The sequence below is a fragment of the Neodiprion fabricii genome, chromosome 4, assembly GCF_021155785.1.
Source record: "Neodiprion fabricii isolate iyNeoFabr1 chromosome 4, iyNeoFabr1.1, whole genome shotgun sequence".
Lineage (NCBI taxonomy): Eukaryota > Metazoa > Arthropoda > Insecta > Hymenoptera > Diprionidae > Neodiprion > Neodiprion fabricii.
The window spans coordinates 7,379,045-7,402,212 of NC_060242.1; the positions used below are offsets into that span (position 1 = coordinate 7,379,045).

At 37.5% G+C, this 23,168-nt stretch overlaps 1 protein-coding gene across 1 annotated transcript in view; it reads right to left on the reverse strand.

Moving 5' to 3' along the window:
* Positions 1 to 14,206: 14,206 nt before the first annotated feature.
* Positions 14,207 to 23,168, reverse strand: part of LOC124179737 (homeobox protein B-H1-like) — a 41,653-nt gene continuing 32,691 nt past the window's right edge. Inside the window, exon 3 of the mRNA XM_046564438.1 lies at positions 14,207 to 17,735. Within this exon, the coding sequence (XP_046420394.1) occupies positions 17,246 to 17,735 (490 nt within the window). The 3' untranslated portion in view covers positions 14,207 to 17,245. The remainder of the gene's footprint in view (positions 17,736 to 23,168) is intronic.

Sequence of the window (23,168 nt, forward strand, 5' to 3'; positions counted from 1 at the left end):
TGCTTCCGGAACTAAAAATTTCTCTCAGTGTTTGAGGCGCGAGTGTTAACATCGAGGTAGAGCCGAAACGAATAGCTAGAGAATATCGCGTATCCCGGCCCGCATCGCCTTGGCGTCTCGGGATAAGGTGTCTCGGTATGAGTTGGAGGACTCGGGGCACCCCGGTGACTCCTGGAGCGGGGACCTCGTTGAAATGATTCCACTTATCCGCTCCAGGGCGTCCCCAAAGAATCCGTGGTGGACAAAGCAGGGAATCGAACGCGGCCTCGAGGAGAAGCCACGGGGTACCTGGCTACCGAAGATATTTCATTTACCAGACAAAACCCCCTCGCGCTGCCGCCATATTTAACCGAGACAGGAATTCGAATTAATATTCGGCGCTGACATACGGAATTACAGGCGGCAGCCCCTGCAGCACGAAACTCTATCGCGGCATCCGCAAAGAAACAAATGAGCGGCGATCATCTTGTCGAGACGGCGACAATGGCCGCGAACTAGAACGCTTTGTAACTACTAGCACCAATCAGGAATTTATAGTTGTGCCGACTGCGCGCTCCTTGATTTTGATACTCTTTGTTTACTGTAACCGAAAAGTTGATACTGCTCCGGGTACGCTGAGAGAAATTTTTAGTTCCGGTTACCGCTCGGTTCTTAACTATTTTCATTTTTTTACCACAATCGTGCAATGATAAATTGACGTTAAGGCCTTGTTCAACTAAAAAAGTAGAGTAAACCGAAGAAACTGATTTTGCGTTGCGATTACCAAAAAAGGATCGGCAACAGTGCAAAATGATTACGCGTACCTCGTTTTTCGTAATTTCGACAATATTCACACAGTATTTTTTAACGATATCTGTTTTACTGAATTTTTCTAGTTACTTTAACAGATGAAATTTTTCTCAGTGTACGTAACGAAAATGAATTTTACACCTAGAAGTAGATAATCTAGTACCTACCTCAGGGTGGCAGGGAATTTAAGGATCGTGGCAAACCTGGAATTGTCTGGGAATTTTTAATTTAGTCGTGGAAAATATTGAAAATATTAGTTTTCTATCATGGGAATCAGAAACGATTTTTTCATTTAACAAGTTCACTTTTCTTTTTGTCGATAAAATAAATTGGATTGAACTAACTTTTTTGTACGCTATATTTTTTTTCCATTAAAATTGAATTTGAATTTAATATAGAGTTAATAACTTGAAGGATGTAGGTTTTAGTAACTTACTAGAATTGCGAAAGTCTCGTGGAAAACTTGAAAATGTTAAGGGATGTTTTTCCCAAAAATTTGAGGCCACCCTGCTACGTCTTGCTATAATTTGTTTATTATTGCACGTACCATGTTTTTTCATAACTTTTGCGATAATTTGATTTTGATTCAATGATAAATCGATGTTCAAGCCTGATTTAATTGAAACGACGCACTTGATTATCGCAAACAGATATTTAATGTTGCGATATTTGGAGAATATCACTTGTTCTACGGTATTTAACGATTTGTTTCAATTTCGCTGAAACGCGAACCTGAAATAAACGTTTTGTCTAAAGCGTTTTATCATTAACATATTCATTATTATCCTTAGCTTATCTGGAGTTATAGTTTGTTTTGTTATAATCTGATTGAATTCAGTGTCAAAATAGCGCACCATTAACCAGAACGTATTTTAGGTTCGGATTTAGTCACTGTTTTGCATGAGAGTGGACTGAACTTTGTATTTGGAGAAATAATTTGAAAAAAAAAAAACGATTCAATTGCAGGTAGGTATCGTGATTTTGATACAAAAATCAATAAAATCATTGCTAAGAAGATAAATAGCTTTATTCTAACAACAGATAATACTATGATGAAATAACTCATCGATATATATCTGTAACTATAAACTTGTGGTAATTGCACGTGTCAAGTGACTGAAACCAAGTGATTACAACCGTTTATTTTCAATCGTGAAACATTTCTTGTTTTGTACTTAATTTTTATCGGGGTTCAGAACAACTATTCAATACTGAAAAATAATTTCATTCGCTGTAACGTGTAGTTACTTAATAAATTCCATTAAACCAGACATTATAACAAAGTCTTTGAACACTGCAAGAATTGAAAGCAAATGTGTTACAAGTAACTGCTCAATATTTATAGTAATTATAAATGCTGGATTTTTTGATAATCGCTATATTGCTTAAAATTTTTGATCAATTTGTAAATTGTACCATTCGTTGCAGCTTGTCTGGATACTCGAATGGCAAAGACTGCGATATTTACGACCAGTATTTAGGGTGTGTGTATAGCACACCTACTTATAAAGAAAACAAATAACAATTTTAAGGGTATTTTCAAAACCAATTTCCCGTGACACAATAAGGGAGGGGGGAGACCAGAACGTAATCAGGATTGTATATTTCGGTGCAGCGAACTGCTCGAGAAGTTTTCTCACCTGTTAAGCGTCGCCCATTGTCCAGAAGATAATTTAGTTAAAATAACTAATTGTTCGTGTCTTTTCAAGTCGCCGCTTATGATGTTCGAGCGGTTCCTTTGTCGTAATTAATAGTCCTGCGGAGGACCTTATTTCTGCCTAAATGATTCTCCATCCATCTTATATACCGGATTCTGTCCCGGCTTCGTGTAGTCGGCTTTGACCGATCTACCGGCCTAAAAAATTTTGCTCCCTTTTTCTTACTCTGACAAAAAATATAATTTTTTTCACATCGTCCCGATTATTATTTTCTCACGCAGGCGATTGATTCCTACACAAACTTTCCCCGATCTTTTTTCAGATCAGGGTCTGGTAATAACATTTATTCAAAAACTGTAAATTTACAATTTTCTTATGAGAAACGAACATATATTTGGAAATTTTTTTTCCCTTGGCCTGTTTAAGAAACTGTCTTTCGAGCTTTACGAAGAATCCATTCTCCTCCTGTTCTTTTCATTCCGCTATTACCGGACTAAAAAACAGTTTTTTAAAATCGCAAACAAGTATTTATGCATAATTCCGTATGCATACGAATATAAGAATACGAGCACAAAAATCGTTACAATTCTTTTAATCTGTTGGGAATTTTGCAAAGTAAGGTTCGCTCTCGTTCTTCAGCCATTTTCACGTTTGTAATCTTTGAGAAACCTTTCGTTAAACACCACTGAAAAACTATCGACACTGTTCCAATCTAATGAAAATCTGTTAAGAGGTACAGAATTTTAAATACGTTATTTAGTCGTATAAATGTTCTCGGTGTTATGTACAGCAATAAATTCGAGTTTCCTTCTGTAAACGAGCAACGAACGCCGGTTATTTGCATTCGATGACAACTCGCGGTGTACCCACAAGGCCGTGCGACACAGCATCGCGGTGGCTTCGAGAAGGTGTCGAGGAGCTAAGCGGGCTTCGTAGAGCTGTTGCCGAGTTAGTCATAGAATATGGGACTCGCTTAGGCCCACTAACCGCCGCGTCCGCAGGAAGGATGCGCAGGTAACAATCTAACATCTCAGCGGTTCTCAGCCGGCCGAGTCTCTTCGACCCTTTGCGGCACAGCGTCTCATGAGTGGGACAACTTTTTTCAATCTGTTATTCAAGATTTAAATTGAATTTTTGCCAAGCGTTCAAAATGCCCGTTTCTGCAGAATAAATGTTACAACCCCCGAGTAGCAAATTTCAAGCGAATTGGATCGATTTTAATATTCTCCCATTTTGAATTTCGAAAGTTTCTCAAATCTGAGCCCATTTTCGAAATCAGCTACATCGAGAACCCTTATATACTTAGTTTCAAGGAATTTGACTACAAGGAGAAATGACCACCGCATGTTATCTTCTAGACTGGCTGCGCCATTTTTTGAAATTCAAATTCGCGCGTAATTTGAATTATTCATATCATCCGAAGGTACTTCTGATCGCATTTTCGTCCAACTTCGTAATCCCATGTCGGATATCAAGTACTTGTTTAGCGCATGTAGGATTCTGCTAATTTGTAAACTCTTCGTAAATCTATGTCAACGAGTTTCTGCTTGAAACATCGCACTCTCAAGAGAAATTCTAACCTGTAACCCTCGGTGTATGTTTTGCACCATGATTTCACCCGCACATCAGTAATCGTTCGGTTCGTTGTGATAAATTATTGAACTGTCATGTATTCAACAACTGCCGTTGGATGAAAATTACTTGTAAAAACTGACTTATCAATTATTGAGAGGTTATGTCCACCTAATCTTACAGCCAAAAATTTAGCGAGACTCACATTGTATCGTCCTCATTTATCTTGTACAATGAAAGTGTATTTCCAAATCGAGCATGTATTGAACCATTTTCTAGGTTTGTTATTTACGTCGAAGTTCATCACTCGACAGCTTACGCTGCTCAAAGTTCGCTTCTATTTCGATAAAACGTGACGTCGCATCCGGCAGACTCTCCCTATCGAAGACATTCCAATCGCTGATAGGTTAGGGCGAGGCGTTTTTCCCGCGCGCGCGCATTTTGATTCAAACCAGGAGTGGCGCACTTTTCTTCGCCTCGTTCGCCGACGCGAAGTGTTTGATTGAAAACTTTCCTACGCTGCTCCAACAGCTCGGTCGGTTTCACACGAAGCGCCCGGTTCGTTCGCCCTCTTACGCCTCTAAAACGGTTCAGATGTCGAACGGAGATAAAATCATTATCCCTCGTGTTCGCTCCTACGTGGTAATTGTCTGACCGGGCACCATATGCTCGACGCTCTTCACGAATTGGGCGCGATGCGCAACCGTAGGACATGGGAGTTTCGACATGTTTAGTTTTCTGTCCCGGTGTATGCGCGCCGAAAACGCGTCGGAAGCTTCAGTTTCAGATCAAATCTATCCCTTGGCGCGTCTGCCCTGGGCTTAATTACAATATTCAAATTTCCATTCGCCCACTAACATGTGCCAGAAGTCCCTCCGCGTCTGTGTGCGACCGATTCACTATCTGCAATTTACCTACCGCGTTCGTTTTACTTGTTATGTTCATGGATGTATGTATTTATACAACCCCTGAACGTTAATGAAATAGGTACCCACCCGTGGATGTGAGGGAGAAGACAAAATGTCGGGGGAAAGCGAGCGAACGAAATTGTTGGATAAACATTTGGCGCTTATCGCGATCCTGGTTATACATTAACTGTTGCCGTACACACTGTATATATATGTGTGTGTGTATGTATATGTATGTATATATATATATAAAGTACCTACCTATTTGCGACACGACTGTAGATTCATTGACGTATGCATGAGTATGCCTGCTTTCGTTTTAAAGGAGTTTTCGTTTCACCTATCCTCATTATACGATCAGTTTCAATAATCTGTTTAATTTTGTTTATTCTGTCATTAAAATCTGGTAATTGATGAAAAATCGATGTCATGATAACAATGAAAAATTCTGTACAAAAGGGGAAACGAAAAGAAATCCGAGAATCTCAATTATGTGCTGAAACAAAAATTTGGGAGATATGTGGAGTGTTCTTAACGAAAAAGAATAAAATATCATCAACGATTTACCGACTGTATTCATTATCGTCATTTCGATCTGAAATTTTTCGTCAGAGATTATATCTGCAAAGATCTTCCAGTGTCTACTGAGTGAAAACTTTTCGGAAAAACCAAAAAATTTCAAAAACATTCTACTGAATTTCAGAGCTTTTAATAAAAATTTGAGCACTAGTTATGTAAAAAATTTTTTCTTAGGGCAGTTTTACAACACTTTTTCGTTCTTTTTTTTTCCGTCTCGACAATGAATATTATATTCAGACTGTTGTTAAAGACTAGAATAATTTTGGTTTCTTTACTTCTATGGTATGATATTTTCATGAGAAATCTTCGCTCAGTGTCGAATGATTCTAGGCACTTTTGGTTTTATTTTTCTACGTATTTCTTTTATCGTATACGAACAGGATAATGTATTGTGTTACTAGTGTGAAAAGTAGGCGATTCCCGATTAGTGTGAAGTTTGCAGGATGAAAAACTTAAAGGCAAGTGCTGTTATCGCACGAGTCAGATATCTTCTACCCGCACACGTTACACACGCTATTTTTTCCAACACCTGTCAAGGAAACTTCGATTTCAAAAGTAAGAAACTTGCCATAGAAAGCGCGTAAAATTGCAGTTCGGCAACTCACGCTCAATGACACAATGCGTAAAATTGAGTCATCATATATAGTGCGTAAAATGTAGCATTTGAATTGCGCGCATGCGCGAACGTTGTTTTATCGCACTGTTAGAAAATGGCTTCGAAACGGAAACATTCCAAACAGTTATTGGAAAAAAATCATTGTTTAACGACGATAATGAGCGAAGCACAAAAGTGAGAAGGCTAAATGAACGGCTGCGAAACTTAAATGCAGAATACCGCGACGTATTAATTATCATACACACGTGTATGTACGTATAATTACGCTTATAGAAACTACAGTTAGATCACCTTTACATCTCAGGTGAGATTTTCTAGGTGATGGGAAGATAGCCGTTTCCTTTTGTTTCCGCATCTTGCTATAGTCAGCAATTTCGCCTCCCTCTGAGATATTTAATAGCCTAACAATAAGAGCTTATACAGTACAAGACGTACATGGGTGATATTATAACGTGCAGTTGGCATAAACACCTATACCGTATACCACACACGTAACGTGAGTTACAGATCTATGTTTGTCCATGTATACAGCGCGCTGTCCAGCTCATGCCTTCTCATTTTGCTGGAATTAATTACCTTGTAATTGCTCGCGTTTAATCTTTCCCTCGCGGTATAATATCAGCCAGTAAACATTAACGCACGCACGCATGCGCGCGCACACACACACACGTGTACACGTAAGACGTTAGATGCGTGCGTGATATACGTTACAAACGCCTTTCTATATCTACGCTTACGCGTTTTCTCCGTCACGTGCCACGTTTTTCCTCTCAAGGAGCAAAGGCGTATCATACTTGGGTGGGTATATCAAGGTGTTATACGCAGTTGGGAGAACGAGAAAAAGAAACTTTTCAAGAATTTTTCATGGAGAGATGTTTCAATTTATTAATACAAAATTTTTTGCATATATCGGGGTAATATTGAACTTGATTCTGATATTTTTTTATTTGTAAAACTTATGATTTTCAAAGCTGTTGGAGCCGATCTCCGGGAGCACTTATAAATAAAAAAGGCGAAATGAAAAAAGCAAAAAACGATTTAGTTAATGTAAGGTATCACCTGAACCTTAATCGAAGCAATAAGCAAAATATCAATTTTTAGCAAAACGACGACTTCTCAAAAAATAAAATTCGATTATTCATAAAAATTTTCGCCTTAATTTGATTGCGAAATGGAAAATATCTATCGACGAGAAAAACTCTTCGATCAAGGACTGAAAAATATATTCACGAAGCTTGTGTAAAAATTTGAGACCGATCGGTTCAGCCGTTTTCTAGAAATTTTCTTCACTGACTTTGAAAACTCGTTTTGAGAAAAACGCGTTCAAAGTATCAAAAATGCTGTCAAAGGCTCCGCGGTGTTTTTGAAAATGTGCTCGTAACTTCTGGAATATTTGTCGGATCGACGTGAAATTTTTTGTATATCTACTTGAATATATATATATATATATACATTATGTACATTATGAAAGTAAAATTGAAAAAATCGATGTTTGAAAAATTCTAACTTGACTTGAGCTTACTTATTTTTTTTTTTTTTTTCATCCAATCGTACAATTAATCTCCATCGAGTCGATTCTCCATACCCACAAATCAATCAACGTTTCAAAGCTGTGCGATTTCCCGCCAAATAAATGAAACACGTGAAAAAATTTCCAGCGTCGGAGCGAAGAGAGGTTTTCTGGTACGAGAAATGGTAATGCGTTAATTTCACTTGATCGTAACTTCGGTGCAAACGGGCGACGGCAAATTATTGCCGAGTAGGTGTACGTAACTACGGTTTAACGATCACGCGCAACTTGCGGAAAGATGAACGCTTGCAGGAAGCGCAACCTGCGCACCAACACCTTGAACGTGCGTATATAACGCGTACCTACGTATAAACGTAATAGCGTAAAAGGAAACGGCAGTTTCTTATTACAATTAGACGCGGGTATAAAGAGTGGAGGGAGGGAGGGGAGGGTGCAACGCGAGGGAGAGTTAAGATAAGAAACTGAGCTAAATAAGAGCGTATAATTCGTCGGGCCGAGGCACCTGTCCTCAGCGAGTTCGTATCTCCTTCCGGATCTTCTTGTGGTGGCACACAAAAGTGCGCCTAGCCGCTAGGCTTCGAGTTAGTGCGATCGTATCTTGTTCGGTATACGTGTATGTATACGGTGTACGTCATACGGACCACTTGCACAGGCGTATTATACGTACATCGTTAATTGCACTCACTTCCGGTCCCGCTGGATCCACGCATGTCCGAGGATATTATTTTGTCATGTGATATAATGGGTGGAGATCATCGTTCGTACCTACCACCTACCTACCTGTCGTTGACGCGTTCTTGCAGGGAGAGTGGAAGATAAGCCAATTTTGAGTGTACGGAAACTTGGCGAGTGAGATGGATCTGTAATCGCTTTGAGAATATTGGAGAGTGGGAGAAACGAGGGAAGATGAAACAAAATTCTTGGTACAACGGTTGTTAATTAGTTTTTATTTTTTATATTTTATATTTTTTAACGGACGCGCTTAACCCTTTCATACGTACCTTTTTTTTATTACGTGCGATTCGATTGATATTTTTCATGCACAGGCTCTTGGGGGCTGTGGATACTCAAAATTTGAAAATTCAAAATGACGGACCCAATGTGGCGGACGTAGATTCAAAAAGTTGTTTGATTTTGATGAAAATTCATATCACGTGATTTCTGGAGTCACTGATTACGAATCTGAACGCGAAATTCGAATATTTAAAATGGCGGATCCAATATAGCGGAAAAAATAAGAAAAAAAAACAAGGAGAACCATTTTGAAAATATTCTGGAAATTTTTTTTAGTGCGTATTAAGTTTGTGTAAAAATTGGCATTCGAATTTTTGCGGTAGATTAGCGGAAAAGTACGAATTTCGACCATCTGTGCACGTGAGCTATTTTTGCAATAGGTAAATAAGTAAATAAATTTTCATATTTCTTTTAGTTGTTAGAAATATTTCAGGCACCATGCGGGTGAAAAAAAAAAGTCGGCTGTTGATACTAAAGAAGTAGTATGGTAAAAAAAAAAAGGTGAATTACAGGGTTAAAAGACAAATATTATACATAACCGTTTGATGCATATGATAATTGCACTGCATCCAAAATGGAGGGTAGAATAAAGTCGCGGCACGATTGAAAATTTGCACACTTTGTTGAGAGAAATAAAACTCTTTCGGAACTATCGTATTGACAATTTATCGGGCTTTTTTTTCCATCCATCATTCGTGAATTTACTCACGGAAGAATAAACCCTGCGTATGTTTGTACCTTATTTAAGCAAACGGAACTACGAATTCAAGCTTACGACTCATCGTCGTGAACGTGAACAAAAAGAATGCACTTTCTTTATTCGTGCCAGTAATTGGAGACATTTTTTCAAATGAAAAGAAAAATAAAAAATTAACAGAAAGTGTTACAAATGAACAAATTTGAGCAATCGTAATCCGTGTTATACTCGGATGAAAGAAAGAAAAAACAAGTTTTCGGATCATGTGCGAAAATCTTATATTCTGAAGCCACTTGGAAAATTTTTCTCGTTAAAAACTTCTGTGTAAAACTTGTGGCAAGTTGTAAAATGAAAAAAAAGACGTTTTTTTACTCTCAATCTTCGGTGAAAATGTTTTTTTTTTTTTTATTGTCTTAAACAAATCAATCTGGGCGTTTTTGGGATGGATTTAAAAATTCGTAGGTCAAAGACATAGGATTGAAAACATTTGATAGTTTTTGGAAAAGGTTTTCACGGGTAGCGATAGCCACTAATCTAAAAAACACTGATCCATCGATTTAATCGAGTCGAAAAAAATAAACAAAAACGACTCGATTAAATCGTTAAAAAATTATTATTATTATTATTATTATTATTATTATTATTATTTATATATTAAGGCCATGGAGTCGAAACTCCTTGCGGCCCTCCAATGTAAAACAAAAAATTTTTTTTTCCTTTTTTCTTTTCTAGTGTACAAAACAATATTAACCAAAATATAATTAACTATCAATAAATAATTAATAAATGTCATTAGCTGTAACATTCCATCACAAATTCACTCCAACGATCATTGAAAAATGAATAGATTAATCCATTATTTCGTATTTCTTTGGAAACTGTTCGTTTGAAACCAAAATTTCGTAAATATCAGTACATAGTTCTTACGGCGGAAAGATTTATGGATAATTTGTAGTTCTGTTTAAAATATTTTTCGTTTTCCGGTGAGAATATTCATTTATCTTTCACCAATTATTATACATCAAATAGGCACTCAGCTTTTTAATCGATACCTTAATCGCATAAATCGATATTGCATCGCTTCGTTCACGGGAGTGAAAAAACCCGAAACCGATTTTCTGAGGAAAAATAGTCGAGTTCAATAAATGATCGATTTTACCAGATTAATCGGGGAAAAATCGTTCGAAAATCGATTCTTTTTTTTTTTTTTTTTTTGTCATTCCTACCGTTTACCGATTTACGAAGGTAAAGGTGGAGTCGAAACGTTACCCCATACACCAACAAGATAAACACGAAACAGTTTCTGCCATGGTCAAGTGGCATTACGGTCGTTTATTATAATAAGAGACAGGTATAATAAGGAGAGTGGTGGAGATTACACCGAAACCGAGAGACGGATACGGCAGACTTGAGCGCAGACGGACAGTCAGGCGGGCAGGATGTGACTATCCCTACGCATGTATGTAAGAAAAAAAAACAAAAAAAAAAAAAAAGAAAAAGGAAAAAAAATGTACATACATATGTATACGCGTTTACGCGACCCTCTTACGCTTCTTTTTTCTCCCATAATCTGGCATGCGATAGGTGCATGAGCACCACCTTCATTGTCCAGTTCAGGAAACAGAAGCCCTGCAAAGCGACTCGATTTAAACACAGGTTAACCACATCCTTTCTTTTACCCCCCTTTACTGCAACTCTCTCTCCCTCCCTGCTGTTGCTTGCCCGTTGCTTAAGGTTTTGCGCCAAACTTGTGCTTTGCAGGTGATGCGTTCGAAAAAATGGATTTCTTTTTTTTTTTATTTTTTTTTTTATTTCTATCACTCAAATCGACCGCAGCTCGTTACACTTTGATGTCAAATGACACTCGCTGTGTTGAAATAATTTTTGATTTTAATTTTGATGTGCAATTTTGATTTTCAACGATAAAACCGAATCACACCGTACATTTCACTTGTGGTATACTATGAACAGGTTGAATTTTTTCACGTTCTATTTTGACACGGTAGAGATACTGTAAATATTCGAAAAGACATTCTACCATTTCTTTTTTTTTTTAAAAGAATTTTAGCCTCCAGTTAAACATGCGTAACTTTGACGGCTGGCTTATAACTTCACTTTACAATAAACGATTTTGACTTTCTTGTTCTTTTTTTCTTTTTTTTTTTTTGATTCATAGGAAAAAGGGCAAACATCTCGTGAAACAGGATACAAAATCTGAAAATACGATTTTAGCAGTGAAAAGTAGCTTAGACTTAGGTTTAGATTAGAGGCATTAATCTTTCGTAAAAAATATAATTTTTTTTTGTTTTTTTTTCCCCAATCAAGCTGACGCGAATTCTCGCCTGTGTTTAATAATCAAAAGTTGAAGTGACATGTTTCTCCTTAACGAAGTTGTCTCGAGAATAAATGAATGAATATCAAACTTTCACCTTTTTGCACCAAATCCGAGGCTTCATGTTTTCTGTAAAAAAAAATCTGCAATTCTGGTAAAAGAATAAACGAAAAAAAGAAAAAGAATTCTACACGTTTCGAGGCGTCTTAAATTAATTTATTCACTTGAAATCTTGGACGATATTTTGATTACCTGCAAAAATGTAAATTTTTCTACGGAACCTTTCGTACGTTAATTTCAAAGTTGTGGTATTTCAAATATTGTATGGTAAATTTACTTTAAAAAGCAAATCCAAATTTTCAAACTTGAAGTTTCGATCGAACTAGAAATGCAGAACGAGTATAAAAAAAAAAACACGATACACACATACGTATGTTATATACGTGTATATAAAATTTTTTTGCGTATAATCTTGACTCGTTTGAATTTGAAATTTCTTTTCAAAAATCGAAAATGAAATGTGAATATAGACTCTCGTTACAAAACCGAGCCGGCAGTTTACGCACTCTGATGAAAAAATAGTGAAACAAAATAACAAAAAAAAAAAAAAAAAAACAAGAGTCAATGATTTTTCTACTCTCTCTTCTCTCACGTTTTCTCCCTCAAAGACCGATAGCCGTGTAACGCGTATGAAATACACGGTGTTACCGATCACAATAAACGACGAGCCAGTCAACGATCAGCGTTCTACTTATAACAATAAGTTACGGTTGGGTGTCCGCGGCGACAGACTCCGATACACCATAAAAACGTTACGGTGGTGCGGTGGTGCGGTGAAGTATTGCAGCAGCGGCAGTAGCAGCAGGGCCTAACCGCTAATGGGTACCAAATTAATTTCACCTAATTGAGGGCTACCCGTATTACCCTAATCGAAATAAAATAACCCTTCCCTCGATGTAATAATTGCAGTGTGCAGTTGTACGTGAAAAGGCAGAGTCCAGGGATACGACGGGTTGCCGGAAACGGAGCGGGGTTAAAGTTCCAAATTTGAAAAGTTCCGAAAACGCTTGATTCCGAATTATTTGGTGGCGAAACCTGACGGACAGAAGTCAAAATTCTACGAAACGACCAAGTTTCGAATGGTCGGAAAGACGACGCGTCAAAAGATTCCGAAAATTCAAGGTACGATAGAACAAAGTTTCGAAAAGTAAAGTTTCAACGGAGCAAAATTTTGAAAATTAAAATATACTCGCACGTTTTACTCGACGCGTGAGCGGAAAAAATCAGAATGACCAGGATTCGCAACGTGAAAATTGCTAAAAGCCAAAACAAAGAAAGATGGGCCAGAAATTCATGGAACTGAAAATCTTCGATCATTCGGAATTTCGATTTTTTAGATTTTTAAATTTTGTTGTCTTTTCGGAACTTTACATTTTCGGAACCTTGAGAACCGGGTTTTGGACTATTCGAATCTTTGTTTCGTCAAGGTTTGATTTTTTTACTTCAAATTTTTCCACAAAAAAACTCGAAATTCGGCATTTTCTAGAACTTTTAATCGACGGAGTAAAATACCAAAAATTCTAATACATTCATACTGTGTAGTTTACTCAACGATTCGTTGTAAAAAATAAGAAAAACCAAAAATCAGAATTACCGGAATTCCGAACGTAAAAATATCCAAAATCCAAGACAAAGAAAAATCAAAATTGCGAAATTTCACCATGCTAGAAAGTCACATAACTGAAAATCTTGAACCATTCGGAACTTCGATGTTTCAGATTTTTGAATTTTTTCTTTTTCGTACTTACGGCATTTTGAACATTGAGCTCCGGGTTTCGGACCATTCGAAACTTTCATCTTTCGTCAAAGTTTGATTTATTTACTTTAATTGTCAGCCACCAAAAAACTCGGAATCTGGCACTTTCGAAACTTTTCAAATTCGGGATTTCCACCCCGCCCCGTCATTTCAAAGGCACAGTTCATTATTACGACCAGAAACAGTAAAGAAAAAAGAAAAAAGATTGATTTATCTGCATGAAACTGATCATGCAAAGAATTGAGAGGATATTGTGATGGCGAGAAAAAAAAATTAAACTACCGTCGTATATAAATTTAATATAATATATTTCCATATAATCATTTTTGCTATACAGACATTATGATACAAAGCATATTTATATATTTATATATAATATATAATCGCTTATTATACTTGCTGAAAGTACGTTATTCACTGAGAGTGGCGTTAAGTCCCGAGTATAATTTTTATTTTTCACTTTTCCTTTCTACTTATGTTGAATTGTTTACGTCTTATTTTTCCTGTCTGATTTTCAATACATTAATTATTAAGAATATCTGCAGTTGTGTTTTTCTCTTTTCTCAATATACATTTTCTCCATTCTCTCTTTCTCTCGCTCGTTTCTTCCTCTCGCTCTCTATTATTATCCTAAAACTTTTCGTACATTTATAATACTGGTAATTTCTGTTTCTTTTTTTTTTCTTTCTCTCTCTCTCTCCTCCTCACCATTCATTTATCGATTAAATTCACTTATTTTTACGGGATCGAGCAAGTTTTCGTGCCTTGCATCCTAAACTTTGCTAGTTCATATCACCCTTTATTTTCGAACTTCTCACTGTCTTTTTCTATTTCGTATTATTCGTAAGTATTATGTCAAAGTTTTATCTAACATTATTACAATATTTCGCGAAAAGCGAAAATCTTCTCGTTCTCTGACATTTCTACGTAAATATGTATATGATATATCATATATATCATATATATATTTTTACAATATTTTTCATTGGCTGTTACACACTTACCCACATATTCATACGTATATAATATCCATGTGTAATGTATGTACAGTTTCTAAATACTGTGTATATATATATAATTACGGTTACCGTTAAAATTACACCTAACCTATACTTCGAATTACACTACATAATGATAATAATAATAATAATAATAATAACAACAACAACAACAATAATAATATTTACAATGGTTGAACCAATATTACGTTTTCAAATCCGGATCGACAATGTAAATTATTATATTCTGCCGTATCGCAATAGAACTAAAAGTTTTGCAATTCGAATTATGTATTGTTGTAGCGAAATTTTGGAAATTTTATTTCACACCTATTCGCGTTGTACAACTTATACTACGATATTTGCGATTAATACGATCATTATTATTATTAATTATTATTATTCCCATTATTATCAGTAATCGTTATTACCACTAATATATTATAACAATATGCATATATACATCGTCATGCAGTCGTACCATTTTTCATCAAAATTGAATATACCATTCGTGTACGATAAAGTTGTATGTTCTACACCGTTATTTATCAAGCTAATTGCACTCTTTGTACACATGTATACTCGTTTCATACGTATACGGTAATGATTAAAAATGAAAATAATAGTTATAGCAATAATAATAGTAATAATAATAACAATAATGATAATGATAACAATATTAACATAAATTACTCGCGATTAAATGGTGAAGATTTTATTTCCCGTCACAAAAAAAAAAAAAAAAAAATTACAAAGACGGAATATTTTTTCTCGTGCTCTGCGTATAACGATCCGATTCGTTCGTTCTGCGATACGAATGAACAAACGTTTTTCGCTTATCTTGCATTCCTATTCCTACCGATTGTGTTACTTTGTTTTTTTTTCTCCTTTTTTGTGGCGTTATCACTGCCGTCGTTCTTGTTTGCATCGATGCAGATTTGTCTATCGTGCTTGCATTGCGGAGGCTGTACATAAAACATGTAACAATAACCGTGAGCGTTCCGTGTAAAGAGCTTTTTGCAATCCTCTTCATCTCTTTCTGTCTCTCGTTTTTTTTTTCTTTCTCTCTCCTTTGCCGCCACCGCATCGACCGTGTCTCTATAATTTAGTGTTGTTTAAAACTTGTGGTTTCATCTTTTTTTTTTTTTTTTCACCTGCGTATACGCTGCAGGTACAGTCGCATAGGCTAATGTCATATTAATTGTACATTTGCGTTCGCTGTTGGATTGACGTTTCTTTTTTCTTTCTGTTTTTTTTTCTTCGTTCTTGTTTAGTTTTTTTTTTTTTTTTCATTATTTTAGCTGAGGTAAGTTGACGTTGCTTTTCACGTTTCAGGAAAAGCCGACTCGTTAAGCCGAGAAAGAAAATTGTAACCCGCATGATTTCGAAAAAGATTCGGCGAAGAATTTAAAACACGATTTAATTTTTTTTTTTTTCATTTTTCCAATTCCGCCTATAAACGTGTTTTAACGATTTTGATGACATTTTTCTGATCGGTTTTCTCGCAACTGGTGAAATTTGAGTTTCGTTACTTGATGAAAGTATATTGCGAGAAGTTTTCTCTCTTTTTTTTTTTTTTTTGTCCATAACTCGAAGAGAAAATCATCGAGTTGATAATAACGTCTCAAAAATACGTGCATCCATTTATTTCTTTCTTTCAACAGTGTGAGATACCGAACACGTAAAATATCACGTGGAGAGCAATTACTTGTTGAATTACACCAAACGTAATGGAATTGAATCGAAGCATTAATTTGATCCAAATAAACGGTAAGGTCAGTTATCGGTGCAAATGATTGACCATATCGCTCATTTTTCCGACCAATCAGATGTTTTTTTTTTTTTTTTTTTTTTTAAACAAATATGAGTCGTCGGTGAAAAAACAAAAGTCGAATGTCGTTGAAGTAAAATGTTCTGCTACAAAATATCAAGCATATTTATAATAATACCGTTATCACAGCGATGAAAATTAATATTCATAGAAATTATTCTGTTGTAAAAAGAAAGCAAAAGAAAGAAAAATCCGCTTTGTTTTTCCATATTGAACCGATAGTTGAAATTAATGTTTGTCTGTTTTCATTATGATTATTTTTTTCCAATATTACTCCCCGCCAAGTGTACATAATAAGTATAAGTCAAATTCTGTACGCAAAGTACATCGTTCAGTAAAACAATTGTTCAATTTTGTGCCTGGGTTGAGTTAATTATTTTCTCGTTTGTCACGCATCAAAACAGTTGGAAAAATATAAAAAATATATATAACGTACCCCGATATATTAAAGTTTGCTTTTGCAGTCTTGGAAGAAATAATAACGATTTAATAATATCGCTAGCCTACAGAGATTTTTTGACTGGGTTTTGTGTACCTGGTTATTGTTATGTGTCAAGTGATGAAAATTACTATTTTTCAAAAAAGTTTGATTTCGCGTCCAGGAGAGTGTTGTATGAAAATTGAAGAAAATGTGTGATCAAAAATTATTCAGCTAATAAAAAACCGAAACAGTATTATTTTTATAAATCGAAATATCATTCTGGTTTCTACAAAAGCAAACTTTATCCGATAAAACTGTCTTCTCTTTCATCAGTTACGTGGAAGAAATAAAAATTTGACGCTTAGAACCCAGACTGAAAACTCGTGATCTGACCGGTAAAATCGGTACATTCGTCATGACAAAACACCGTCAATAATAAATATGATAAAAAATAATTGTTAAATTTACGGAGTCTTAAAAAGTCTAGACGTCGTGTATGCTCTCGTCGTCGCTCTCCGCCCTCACGCTTTGGGGTGTGTCTTCTCTCGGGGGTGGCGTGCTCCTCTCGGGGCTCCTCGACGCCCTCCCGACGCTCGCCCTCTCAAGGGTTTCTCGATCCCTCGCGTCGAGGGTGTCGGGACTCGCCCTGTAGTAGCTGCTAAGACTAGATAGGCTCGAGCTAGCCGCCAGGGTTCCCAGGGGGGCGCTCGGCCCGGCAAGCATCATCGCCGCTGCCGGGGGGTAGAGGCGGTACGGCAGTGGCTTCTGCAGGGTGACGGCCGCCGCCGCCTGGCGGTAATAGATGTCGCTTGGGGGTGGGGGCGGGCCCCCAGGGTAGGGCCAGTAAGGCCCCGCGGCCGACGGGTGTCCCGGGACCCCGACGCCACCGGCGTAGAGTCGCTGGAACGCCGCGTAGTTTCCCGCCTCAGCCAGTAGCTCAAGACCCACGGCCGTCTGCCGCTTCCACTTCGTTCTGCAATCAGAGGTGAAGCCGATTTTTTACATTTTTTTTTCTCAGTGTTTTTCATATGTATACTCGAGGACAATGAATCCGAGACGGATCATTTTTTGCACTAGACAGTTACGTTGGCAACGCGGAGAAACCTGCAGCGCCACTGTCGGCCGAGCGCGAAACAAACTCGATCTCAATAAACCTAATGTAACCCATGACCGTCGAATCTAACCTCAAAATACGTGTCAATCCAACAAGTCATTATCCCCGCGGTATTTTAAGATAATGAAAGTAATAAAAAAATCGAGCTGAATCCAAAACATCGTGATCTTACTATTTTGTGATATTTCAAATTCGTGGATCAGAAAAAAGCATATATTTGACATGTTTCGTAATCCGAAGACTTAAAAATTTAACGCGTCAAAAAATCATTTAAAAAGTTAATGATTGTTAATGTTTGTACGGTCGGTTGAATCAAGGCTACGGTTATGGACTGGTATAAATTATTTTCATTTCTATCGATAATTGCCGCTCGATTCTTGTACAAAACCGGATGTTTGCAAACCCTATAAATGGTTGAAAAATATCCAGCAATGTAGGACTACAGAAAAGCTAGAATTTAATCTAGAAGTAGAGAAGTCAACAATCTAATGAACTCCAATTAGCAGTTTCAAATGACGAAGTCTCCGAATCGTCGAAGACTTATGATCACGAAAAATGCAAATCCTTGTCACGCGTTCCAAACAAGAATAAAAACCATGTCGCGAAGAAAACTATCCAGCAAAATTTATCGTCCAGAAAAAACGAGGTCAGGATTCTTGAAAAGACTATCAGCCCTTATGCAATAAAATACGACACGTCCAAGATTTTCATTCGCATTAATCGCAGCGCAAAAAATTGCCCGCAGGGTAAATTCTCGGCTGTGATACGAGGTCGTTTGCAAACGGTCGAATGCCGACAGGAATTACCGTAAATGAGGAAGTAAGTGGCTCCGTTCGATATGCAGAAATGGGTGTAAAGACGGGTTTGCAGGAACGGCAACGAGCCGGGACCGGAACGCGGGGAGGGGGAAAATTTGTGTATAGTTTTATCGGGGTATAAAATCACCCTTAATTCGCCCCTTCTTCCAGCCACTCGATCCTTCTGTCCCCACCCTCAACCCCCGGCTCACGCACGATTCAAGTCAATCTTAAATCCGGCAGCCCCGAGAATAGGGGCGAAATTTTTTCTGTGTTCCTTATCTCAAGCTCAAGTCTCAACCTCCTCCTCCCCCCCCTCCCTTGTGAAGGCACAAAGGGTTATATTCCTTGCGCTTGGAACACCCCCAGAAAATAAGTGGCCCGGTTGTATAAAGGGCATTTCGCGGCAACTCGAGCATCGTCTCACCCTAATCATCTCAGATATCATCCGTTGGATATAATATTCTCTTTCTTATGCCCGTAATGTGTAATTATAATCGTGGCAACTCTATAAAAGAGACTGTTATTATGTTTATTCAAATTATTTTTCAAGATCTTTAATCGTTTTCGGACTTTCTTCGAGGCTAAGGATTTTTTTTTTTTTGAAATCATAATTTACTCGTCAAAAGTATAGACGTAACCGTACATTTTCAAACACATGTACAAAATAGTAGTGGATTTGTTTTCTTTTTTTATGATATATACCTATAATAACTGATCAATAAAATTTACAAAATCTTCTCGCATATGTACATACATACCTACATGTATTTTACATATTTTTTTTCGTATTATGGTACTTTACTTAGTTCTAAATTTGCATTTGATTCCTGTTTTGAAAAGTAACTTTTTTTTTACATCTTCTCACAACAAGAGAGACGACCAACTGTAAGAAGCTTTCTTACTCGAGGTTTGTTCTTCGAATTTTTTTCTTCAGCAAAACTAAATTTGATCAGAATTAATGTAGAACGAGAAAATAACCCTGACAATCCTAATAGACGGTCGACAAAAAATTAGGTGAAAAGGGGAAATCTAATAAATCTCTTCTACTTTTCTTTGTCTTCTCTACATATGAGGCATTCCACGCCAAATGGAGCAGGATCCGACCCTCGACCTCTTGGATTTGATCCACGATTTCGCACATTCTTCTTCCAACTCTAAAAAAAGTAACTGACATTTTTTTTTCTCCCAGCTATTTAAATTATGTCCAAGGACATGTCGGTCTTCAAAACGATATACCCACAAAAAAATGAGAGCAAAAAATCAGATTGCCTTCAACGATTGGAAGAAGGATGTAAAAAATCACGTACCATATCCAAGAGGTCGAGGGTCAAACCCTGGCTCATTTGTTGGGACTATGTCTAAAAGTGAAAACATTCTCAGGCGAAGTTAATCGTTCATAAAATCCAACTTTCACAGTCAACTTTCAAAGACATCCCCGGGTTACATCCGAGCTTTGACGATAAAATGGACAACGCAGATCGTTATACAGTCTTGCAGTTTGGGTTTGGAGGGCGGCGCGTGGCCGAGCGTCCCTCTTCCTGCGGTCCGTTTCGACTGAGGGTGGTCGGGGGTTCAGGGTTCAGGGTTTGGGGTTAGGCAGGCTCCGTACCTAGAGGCACGCTCGCGTTGGCATGATAGGCGATGATTAGGCCGCGAACTCTCCGGGCTATTTGTTAGTATAATAAGCACCGCAGTGTGGCGAACCGCGCAACGACCGGACCATGTTGGAAGGGGTGGTTGGAAGGGGGGGGGGTTGGAAGGGGCGGGGGGCTAACCACTCCAGGGCACGCCACCCGCTTTAGCGTAATTGTCCTAGATCGAGATTTACATACGTAGACCTGGTGCAGAGACTGGAAATCGTGATTCCCTTTCCCTCCCTACCTCCACCCCTAATTCATCGGGCCGCACGAATCCGATTGTTATGCTAAGAACAGCGAGTGGAAAGGGATGGCGGGAGGGGGAGGGGGGGGGGGTGGCGGCATTACCGACCAACCGATAATCATATCGTATCTCGGGCAATCCACCGCCGCATAAACCCAGACTTGGGTATTTCTTACTTATGTTATACGAGTCGTGGCAAACGGCCCCTGCACCTTGAGATACTTCTTCTGCATGTCCGATCGGGGTTGAGAGGTTGGTTTTCAAGAATTGCCGCCAATTACCATTCTCGGGAACTCCCGACTTCCGACATCGTGTCTGTGTATGCGTAGTATACTTGTAGCGACGTGTGTGTGTGGTTTGTAAATTGTACATTCGAGGACTGATCCTGTGCTATACAATTCAAGATTGTTTGTACGTACGCTGTGCTTCGTTGGATCGGGGTTGAAATTCCGAATTTGAAAAGTTCCGGAAACGCTGATTTGCGAATTTTTTTTGTGGAGAAAGTTGAAGTGAAGAAATGAAACGTTGACGAAACGGTAAAGATTCCAATTGTCCAAAAACCGACGCTGAAGGTGTTGAAAATGTAAATTTCCGAAAGGGTAGGAAAATTTAAAAATCTTAACCTTCGAAATTCCGAATGATCGAAGATTTTCAGTTCTATGAATTTCTTGCTTGGCGAAATTTTACCACTTTGATCTTTCTTTGTTTTGGATTTTGGAAATTTTTACGTTCAGAATCTGGTACATTCTGATTTTATACGCTCACTCGTTGAGTAAACTACGCTGTGTGAGTATATTTGAATTTACGGAATATTACTCTGTTGGAACGATACTTCTCGGAACTTTGTTCTGTCGTAACTTGAATTTTCAAAATGTTGCATTTTGGAACTTTGAGCCGTCGCGTCGGCTCTTCGACCATTCGAAACTTCGTTGTTTCGTGAAAGTTTCGTTTCTTTACTTCAAGTTTTGAAACTTTTCAAATTCGGAACTTCAATCCTTAAGCTTCGTGAACTTGCTGCATCGTTCAAAATTTTTCAGTTTTAAAATCTTACTCTAATCTCGTTTACCGATGACAAATTTTGCAGTTATTGTAACAGCGATTGATACTTTTGGTAAGTTTACGAATGGTTCGATATTCTGCTCTTCCAAGAGTGGTGATAATTTGATAAACAATATTCGAAGTAACAAACTTGGTAGCTTCGGAAAATCTTATAGACATATAATTTAAAAAAAAAAAAAAAAAAAAAAAAAAAATGAATAATTGTTTTCAGAGTTGAAGTTATATCAAGCACTGGAAATTAATTTGCGCCGGAAGTCAGTGAATCTTGTCAGAGATTTTCGTCGTTATAAAATCTGAATACTCTAGTACGAAGCGAACCTTTCTTGTAACATATTTTACTCTCTATAATTACCTCGGAGCTCACCTTCTTTTTCGTAATTCCAACAATAGTCGAACAGTTTTTTTTAACGATACCTGTTTTACCGAATTCTTCTAGTTACTGTAATAAATGGAAAGTTTTCTCAGTGTTGCTTAAAAAATGCATAAAGACTTGAATAAAGTGGATTTTGTTCTCAGTGTGCGACCCTAAGCGTGTTATATTATAATGTAGTTCAGGGTGTCCCTTTTCAATATTCCCCCAAGATGACGAACACGTCTTTCAATACAGGAGTTCGAAAGCACCGTCAGGATGATGGTTCATTTTTTCGTATAATCTGACCCGATAGCGCGAACTATACAGTGCCTTTCAAATTTCTCATCGTGAAAAACGTTGATTCAACTTGGCAACATTGCACCCAACTACTTTCTTTTTTCTTTTTTTTTTTTTTCTTACACCTAAACGCTTTTCAAAACCTAATCCACGATTTTTTTTTCACGTATATTATAAACAAACGATTTTGAAAAAACACGTCTTCTCCATACCCCGAATGATATCAAGAAACAAAAAAAAAAAAAATAAAGAAACGAAATCAAAAACCGAGGTCGGTACTTAATCAGAATTCGATGTACGATAATTTCAAAAAAACATGCAAGTACGGCGGTTGGAATAAATAATTTGAATTGGAGCTAAAGAAAAAGAAGTACCAAAAAAAAAAGAAAAAAAAAACGAGAACGTTGAAACGAAATGAAATAAAATGTAAAAGCGATCGCGAAAACAGTTGAGAATCGAATTGAAAAAGCAATTAATAACGTAGCGCGGCATTGTTGCAGGACGTTAAAGCCCTAATGGCCTCTCGGATAATTCGGTTGGAAAATACGACAATTAATATTTCTATACAACAGTTTCGACCCTTTCGCGATGGCACGGCGTATGCATTTATAGCCGGGTGGTTGATACACACAGGGATGACGGTACGGGATGGCAGGCGATTCGAAATTCGAACGAACCCTTTTGTTGGCGGTGCGACGCGCGCGTATAAAATTGTTCATGAATTTTAAACAGTCCCGGCGTGTTATGCGCGTCCGATTCGGAAAGCGCGAATTCTATCTTGTGAATCGGAGCGCGCAGACAAGAGATGATCATTTCTCATTTTCTCTCTCCGTCATTATATATTTCCTCTTCCTTTCTTTGCACATATATATATATATATTTTTCTTTTTTTTTGCCCCCCCC